Source organism: Nanorana parkeri, unplaced genomic scaffold (genome assembly GCF_000935625.1).
Source record: "Nanorana parkeri isolate BGI_ZX_2015 unplaced genomic scaffold, ASM93562v1 scaffold725, whole genome shotgun sequence".
In the NCBI taxonomy this organism is placed as follows: Eukaryota; Metazoa; Chordata; class Amphibia; order Anura; family Dicroglossidae; genus Nanorana; species Nanorana parkeri.
Genome location: NW_017306993.1, coordinates 567,748 through 576,664, shown reverse-complemented (window position 1 = coordinate 576,664; position 8,917 = coordinate 567,748). Strand labels below are relative to the sequence as shown.

Genomic DNA, 8,917 nt, shown 5'->3' with positions numbered 1-8,917 from the left:
AAGACTATTACTCTATAATTTACTTTTTTTTCTCCTTTTCTTGACTGGAAAATGATTTTCAACATATACAAAGCATTATCGAAACCTCCTTGACTGAGACTGAAGCACGTGTTGGTGAAGCATGGACAAAAAGACCACAATGGTACATAAAATTAATACAGTTTTTGCGAAAGATTATTTATTATATAACTCTATAATTTACTTTTTTTTCTCCTTTTCTTGACTGGAAAATGATTTTCAACATATACAAAGCATTATCGAAACCTCCTTGACTGAGACTGAAGCACGTGTTGGTGAAGCATGGACAAAAAGACCACAATGGTACATAAAATTAATACAGTTTTTGCGAAAGATTATTTATTAACATAGAATGGACTTTGTAACATTACATTCCCGTTGATTTACAATTACATTTACCAGGGTACAGATCTGTAGAAACAGCTTTCATGTCTTAGGCACCAACTAGAACCACACATCGTATGGAAGGTAATAGTCAGTTTCCTGAATACCTATATTACAAATAGATCATCCTCGGCTGCTTACTACCTCCCATGTGCTTTTCCTTGATAAAATTAAGGCTCTGTGTGATAGCACTTTCATTGGCTTCAATATTTCAGATTGATCTGCATATTCTACAGGATAGTTTACTGATCTGTAAAAGTTGCTTTCCTTTTCTCCACAAATGCAGTCATTCCTTCCTTTCGGTCATCCTGAAAAACAATCACTTTTAATGTTTAGTCCACTACTTGGGCCAATTTACAGCTAAACAACAGGAACAACCTAGAGCACCTTACCGTAGCAAACGTGGAATGGAAAAGTCGTTTCTCGAGACGATTTCCTTCGGACAATGACAATTCAAATGCTGTAGAAACAAGGCACCTGATAAGTCTTACATGGTCGTTAAGTAATGTTGTTGATATATGGAAATTTTAATTTAGCCTTAAAGCACAGGCTAGCATGGACCCAACCTCTTAAGTGTTGTCATCATGCTATTTAGTAAAGCAGTAAGGACCACCCCTCCCGACGGACTAGCAGACTAGCCTTCTCCCGTCACCCTAGGCTCAGTATACCGTTATATAGGGGGATTGTTATCCCCTATATAATAGCAATAACAATAAGTGCAAAAAAATAAATATATAAATTAAAAAAATAAAAGTCACATATAAAAAAAATAAAAATGTTTAACTCCCCCACATATAAACGTCAATATGCGTCCGGTGCACCAGCGCGCGAAAACGACAATTGCGCTACACACGTTACATATCGGCGTGAACGCCGCAGTGAGAGCAATCATTTTAGGGCCATCAATCACTGATAACACTAAACTGATGAGCGGTAAAAGCTTTTAAAGCGTCGCCTGTGGCCAATTTTGGGTATTATCATTTTTTTGAGGTTTCGCGCACGCAATTTTAAGGCGTGACATGTTTGGTGTCTTTTTTACCCGACGTCACCCCGTCTTTTATATTTTACCAGAAAATTGGGTAGTAATAAATGTTTTATCATTTAATATAGGGGATTTTTTTTTTTTTCAATTTCGGTAATTTTTCCTTAACGTAGTAAAAAATAAAAACCCCAGTGGTGATTAAATACCACCAAAAGAAAGCTCTATCTTTCCCCAAAAAATGGTATAAAATTCATTTCAGTACAGCGTTGCATGACGGAATAAATGTCAGTCAAAAGTACCGCAGCGCTGAATACTGAAAAATGGCCTGGATGGGAAGGGGATTTAACACCGCGGATGCCAACTGGTTAAACATACACCTGGTGCCCAAGATTTTTGTGTTAGCTCTTTGACCCTTAGTGAAGTTGTCCTTTTTAATTTTTCCTTTCTCTCATCAGTAAATCCCAGGTAGTAAAATGCTTACCATCAATCCCACTTCTTTGCTTTTTCAGCATGACCTAACAGCTAGGGATGCGCTGATATTGGTATCGGTGCTGATACCGAGTATTTGGGCAAGTACTTGTACTCGCTTAAATGCTCCGATACTTACCTCCGATATCCTCTGACCCCAAGTGCCGAGTGAGCATGGCGCTGTTTGGCTGGCAAGCCAGTTTCACTTGTTGCTAGGCAGCCTGGCTTCCTAACCAATCAGGAAGCCGGGGGCACGTCATGACACGCCTCCCTGATTGGCTAGGAAGCAAGGAAGTGAAGCCAGGAGGCTGGTCATGACGTGCCGCGCGGCTTCCAGATTGGCTAGGAAGCCAGCTTCACTTGTTGGTAAGCAGCCTGGCTTCCTAACTAATCAGGTAGCCAGATGGCACATCATGACTCGCTTCCTGATTGGTCAGGAAGCCAGGCAGTGAAGCCGCTTTTCTTTCGCTAGAACACCGGCTTCACAGGCAATCAGGAAGCCGGGCAACATAATCAGGACATACGGCACAGGTATTCAGTATCTGCGTGTACCGAAAAAAAAAATTGGTACTAGTGCTCTATATAGAAAAACTGGTATCGGTGCATCTCCAATAACAGCCATGTCCAGCTCCAACTGTATCTGCTTGCAGCTTGCATTCATTTCTATGGATGGTCCAAAATGATGGAGGCAACCAGAGGTGTACGAACCAGCCAAAGGAATGAATTGGCTGTGTAGTGTACATAAACTGTGGGACCAGGACGCTGCTGGGAGTTTTTAATGTGAAGGCTGTGTGTGGCGCCGGGCGAGGCTGCACTCAAGAGGGTTAAAGGAAAGTATTTTGCTACCTGGGCTTCATTGAGGGGGGTAGAGGGAAACCTTAAAAGGACAATTCCACTAAATCTACCATCCCTTTAAAATGTCCTGTTGCTTTCTAAATTCTATATTAACTTAGCTACCCCCTCCAATAATCCATATATTTAGCAAATGATTAGTAAAGAAGCTGTTGTAAAAGAAAAGTTAACTTGCATTTCCCTTTATTTATTGTACAGCTAAGATAATATAATGTTATAAAATAATAAAATAAATAATACAATAATAATAATTAATAATAAAATATAAAATTGTAACATACAATGACGTTTTCCCACTCACCTCCATTAACAGCCTCCTTGGCCATTGCCACAATTAGTTTAGAGTTCCTGGCTATCTTTTCCCCACAACAGATTGCCTCTTCCACAACCTTGTCTGCTGGGAATACTTTGCTGACAAGTCCTGGAGAGAGTAGTAGTAAACAGACATTTTGTTAAAAAAAAAACACTACACTGCAAGTTTAAAGAGAAACTAAACTCCGGAGCTAAAACTAAAACATTAATTCAAGTACCTTAACTATTAACAAAAATGTATTTTTTTTGTGCTTTACTTCGTTGTAGATCCTCAAATCATCTCTGAATTGGTGCTGACACGATCCTTCCTCCTTGAAGGTGGCTACTTTTGTTCTTCATGGTCCCTGTGTGTGTTGTAAATTAGCTGCCGCTCCAAGCTCACTCCTGTGTTGGACTACAATCTCAATACAAATTATTAAACTAAAAGTGAGACTGTAGTCCATCATGGGAGCGAGCTTGGATGGGGGGCTACTTTACAACAAACACAGGGACCATAGGGAACAAAAGTAGCCACCTTCAAGGAGGAAGGATCGTGTCAGCACCAATTCAGAGATGATTTGAGAATCTACAGCCGTGTGATACACAATAAAGATGCATTTTTACTTTTTTCTTATCTAACCTACGTCACAGGGCAAGTACAGAGAAAATGAAGGTGGAAGCTGACAGGCCCACAGGTAAATTCATCACGTAAGTCCCCCCTGCTGAATAAACAGAGTATCTACTAGAGTATGTGTGATGAGAAGCATTAAATGGAGTAGAGTCATTTACACTCTGCAGTTGTAACCATGAACTCCAGATCTCCTGGACGTGGTACGTTAGATAATCAAACCCACAGCTCCCAAACAAAATGAAAAAAAAAAATGTGGTGGTGCATAATAAAAGATATCCAAATAATAACCATTATGTGGATTAATTATCTGTGATCTTCTGTTAGTGTGATTTCCTAGCAGGGATGCACTGATACCGGTTTTTCGGTATGGAGTATGAGTACCGATATTTATATTTCGTTACTCGCCAATACCGAGTACCGATACTGGTACTTCCGCTAGCATGGAGTCGGATTCCCGGGCAATCAGGAAGCCAGGTGGCGTGTCATTACCCGCCGCCCGGCTTCCTGATTGCCCGGGAAGCTGGCTCCATGCTGTTTGGCCAGCTCTATGCTTATTGGCCGGGAAGTCTGCCTCCCAGTCATTACTCACCGCCCGGCTTCCTGATTGGCTGGTAAGCCAGCTCCATGCTGGTTGGCTGGATCGATGCTGATTGGCTGGGAAGTCGGCTTCCCAGCCAGTCGACATGGAGCCGGCTTCCCAACCAATCAGGGAGCTGGGTGGTGAGTCATTAAAACGCCGCCCGGGTTCCTGATTGGCCGGCTCCATTTTCCCTCGCGGCACTGCCGGTCAGAGGAAATCGCCCTCTGACCGGAGATTCCAGTATCGGGGAAGGGGCATTTGGGCAAGTACGAGTACTTGTTTGGCCGGCTCTGCACCGATACTAGTATTGGTGCATCACTATTTCCTAGTGTTCTCCCTTCACCATTGACTTTTCTGATAACAGTTTGTTATCAGCACACAAAATGTGCTACTGTGCCAGGATGCATAAAATTAAAACTAGTATTTTATATTTTGCGTTACTTATATAAGACCTTTATTTTACCAAAAAAAAATAATACAAGGTGCTTCTATGATACAGTATTTGGCCTTCTAACTCAACTAATGACTTGGTTGCACCACCTGAAAATATTAATGTGCAATATTTCAACTTTTCCTGACTAAAAAGAAATAAAATATTAAAACAGTTTTTAGTCCTGAGCATAAAAATAAAATATACACAAAATGCTCGACATTCCCTGTAATCATCACTTTGTACATAAAGGGGCTCCAAGAGGTGTGGTGGTAGATCACACAGTTGTGGGTGTTTGTCAGGGTGAAGGTTGAGCGTTGCTTAAAAAAACAACTTTGCATCTCCTAAAGAATACATAATAAAAATAACTGAAAATACGATTTGGAGAAAGGTAATCAATCAATACTCAAGCCCTTTGAATATACAAAAAATTACACTCTGCAACCCACAAAAAGAGCGGGCAGTTTAACAGCTTAGGAGCGAGTGGTGCTTAGGCAGTTCTCAAGAGGGCGGAATACACAGGGTGGACTTCACTTGTGTGGTGAAGCTTACTGAACTGTTCAACGCATAACAGATTGATTGCCTGGTACACACTACTGCAGTGTTGTGACATACTGCACTGGTGCGATGTTCTGCCATTTATTTTGAAAGGCACACCAAAGCAATGCACCTAGACCGTAGCGTGCCATGATACGCAGCAATGCACTACCCTTGCATTCCAAAAAAAAGTCAGATGCGGTTTTGAGTGCATTGGCTGTCTATTCAAAATTAATGGGCTTCCTTTGATGTAACACATGTTAACATCCTGCATTACCACCGCCCACTTATGTGAACTTGGCCTTATACATAAGCTCTCAGAAGTTGTTTGTTTTCGTGCTCCCAGGCTAATGGATACACCTGACACATATCATCTGTGTGTACTTCTCTGTACAGGCAATTATTGTGCAAAATGAAATAATTTGCTGTGTATACAGAAAAGAAAGGTAAAAGGTGGAAATATTGATTGAGGGCAAAAGTACAGAATCTAGTGTTCTGCCTCTGTAAATTCTCCTTCTACCAAGTCAGAATGGATACCTGCTTGCTTTGCTTCCTCAGCAGATATGCGATCACCAGTAAGGACTAGCTCCATGGCCAGAGATTTCCCAACAACTCTTGTAAGCCTCTGAGTCCCACCTGCCCCTATAAAAAAAACAGCAAGATGACAAAATATGTAAATGCCAGGATTATCCAGCAAACATTATAATACAGGTATGAAAGCACTAGAAACAGATCATGTATGCTGTTTGGGCATGTCATGTTCTATTAGATGTTGTTTCTTTTATTTGTTTATTTTCTCTGGACTACAATACATCATCTATATTCTAGTGGTATGTAAACATTTTACAGTCGGCCTTCTTTAAGAGGCAAACAGGCACACCTTTTATTGAATGGTTATAGGTTATAGGTTGGACTTGATGGATTATAGGTTGGACTTGATGGACTAATGTCTTTATTCAACCTCAAATACTATGTAACTATGTAACTATGAATGGATATCAATTAGTAATCTGGCAGGCTGTTTAAAGGAAACCAAACCTGTGAGCTTTCCAAACTTAATAAACTGGCCGTGGGATACTACAGCAGGCACCATTCAATTTTCTGCAGGAATTTCTCATTTATTTCCAAAGTGCCACGGAAGCCCCCAAACCCAGGATTTTTATGCAAACAGGCCTTACATGGACGTGCTGCCACCCAACCTCTTATTGCCTACTGACCTGTGAGTCTGCCAATCACACTTCGTAGCCAAGGGATAGACAAGAGGGAGGAGGTACAAGGTCTAGTCCCAAAGTACTTAAAAATCATAAATCTATTGGCACTCCGGGGGTGTTCTGGAAATAAATTGTAGATGCATGCAGGCAGTGGCGTAACCAGAGTTATGGGCGCTAGGCAGACGCGCCCTCCAATCAGGCAGTGTAGAGGGCCGCCCGCAGTGGCCTCGGAAGAGCGAGCGGCCGCCCGATGACAGCCAGGTGATCGTGTCAGGGAGAGGGAGCCATGGCTTCGTTTAGCGGGGGTCGTGACGGCGCCCCCCCTCAGTCCTGCGCCCGGGGCAAGTGACCCCCCCGCACCCCCGGTTGTTACGCCACTGCATGCAGGCACCTAGAGGTATCTTATGTATATTCCCACAGACAGTTTACACAGTATTACCACCTCACATATACAGATCAGAGGCTCAACAACACCAATTCTTTACTGCCTATTAGTAAAGGATTCCCCTTTTACTGACAAATACCTAATTTGAAACAAACTAACAAAAAGCCTTGCCAATGAGGCAACTTTAAACAAGGGCCTATTTCACTCATACTAATAAACTAGTGCCAAGTTTTTAGCACATGGTTGCGGCCTGGCTCTCATTCATTTCAATAGACATGTTTGTCAAGTGGCATCGTCTGCCAAACAGGATATGCCAAGTTAAATTTGTCACACCGCAAAGCAACACCGGCTCAGCAATGTATACCTACCCGAACAGCCGCCATATTAATTTGTAGGTAGGCGGCCAGTAAAAACGTGCAACAATCATGTTTTTAACGTTCATGTGAACTTAACTTTAGTGCCATGTCACATAGACAATTATTTTTGAAAAAGTTATTACAATTTTGATGGGGGGAACCGGGGAAGTCAAAATATAAGTAGAGATTAAAACTCTGCTTTGAATGCCGGTTCATTGCAGGATTGAGTGACGATATGAGGGGATAGGGAATACCTTGTGAGAGCTGCAAGGGGACCAGTTCTAGTGATTGGAGCAGTGTGGGCACTTGGAAAGTTGAGTATTGACTGCCTTCTTTTACAAGTAACAACAGTTTAAAGAATATTATTTTGCATAAGGGTCACTTTAAGGATCACAGACACAAGAGCTAAACAAAAATAATGAATTCCTGCTCTATCTTCAACTCCATACAAGCTCCTGGCTGCCCCAAACACAGTGCAAAGTGTAAAAAGAATACTGTACATGGCTCCAAATCCTAAAAGTTTTTTAATCAAAAGCAAACAGCTTCTAATAAAACCGACACACTAACGCGTTTCAGCCACAACGGCCTTAAATCATAACTAGTGATCAAATACAGATACTTAATTTACTGTATGCTGGAATTTTATTTTTTGTATTATTAAAATTATGTTTCTTTTATTTGTGTGGTCTATTATACATACTCACTGCATAGAGTACCACTAAAGTCCGGAATAAAGGTTGTTCTATATCATAAAAAACACATTTGGAGTCAAAATAAATATACCTGGAATTGTTCCAAGCAAGATTTCTGGTTGCCCAAAATGGGCTTTTTCTCCAGCATAAATAATGTCACACATCATGGCCAACTCACAGCCTCCTCCAAGCTACAGAAAGAAAAAGAATGCTTAGCCAATGCTGGAACAGCTCAATATCCTCAATAATACTACAATATATGCAGTGCAATACTACCCGCTACATCTCAAGTTTACTTTACTTGTTTGAAACAAACAGAAGAAGCCTGCTGTTGCATATTAAAAAAAAACGTTTTACAAAAAAGTAATGCATACACATGTCCATAAAAGAAAAATGTGCATTTATTTATTTATTTTTATTTGGATCCAGTAAAGCATTGCAACTGTGATCAGTGAATCGTGGGTGCAATTCTTTGGTTCCTGCAGACTCTTCATCCAGTCCCTGTCAATACCGATGTACGGTTACAGTTACAAGGGTACAGGCAGATTTACAGGGACAGGAGGAAGTATGAATGGACTACAAGTGCGGTGACATCACCACGCTTGTATTTAATTAAAACCAGCCGCAGAGGCAGACAGAACTTGTAGTCTATTTAAGGATCAGTTAATAGATGATGAGACTGTGTGGGTGGAGCCAGGCCCGGATTCCCCACAAGGCCACCGGGGCGGCAGGGAGCAGAGGGGCGGCAGCGGGGTTGAATCCCCCGACGCCCAGAACATACAGTTCCGGGTGGTAAGTTGCGCTTACTACATTTAGTCTTGCTTTCGGAAGGCAGTACTAAATGTAGTGTGGGAAAGCCCGGATTCCCCACAAGGCCACCGGGGCGGCAGGGAGCAGAGGGGCGGCAGCGGGGTTGAATCCCCCGACGCCCAGAACATACAGTTCCGGGTGGTAAGTTGCGCTTACTACATTTAGTCTTGCTTTCGGAAGGCAGTACTAAATGTAGTGTGGGAAAGCCGCTTGTTCGTTAACACTTGTAAAATGTGTGCAGCCTGTCCCTCCTCCCGCACCTCTTCCTCTCTCAGCTGTCACATGAGTTC

The 8,917-nt window shown here is 41.9% G+C and overlaps 1 protein-coding gene across 2 annotated transcripts in view; it reads right to left on the bottom strand.

Moving 5' to 3' along the window:
* Positions 1-347: 347 nt before the first annotated feature.
* Positions 348-8,917, bottom strand: part of ECHS1 (enoyl-CoA hydratase, short chain 1) — an 18,899-nt gene continuing 10,329 nt past the window's right edge. For both annotated transcript variants that reach the window (XM_018564099.1, XM_018564100.1), the window contains exons 4-8: positions 7,909-8,008; positions 5,711-5,815; positions 3,006-3,125; positions 795-862; positions 348-710 (exon numbers count right to left, since the gene is read on the bottom strand). In XM_018564099.1, the coding sequence (XP_018419601.1) occupies positions 645-710; positions 795-862; positions 3,006-3,125; positions 5,711-5,815; positions 7,909-8,008 (459 nt within the window). In that variant the 3' untranslated portion in view covers positions 348-644. The remainder of the gene's footprint in view (positions 711-794; positions 863-3,005; positions 3,126-5,710; positions 5,816-7,908; positions 8,009-8,917) is intronic.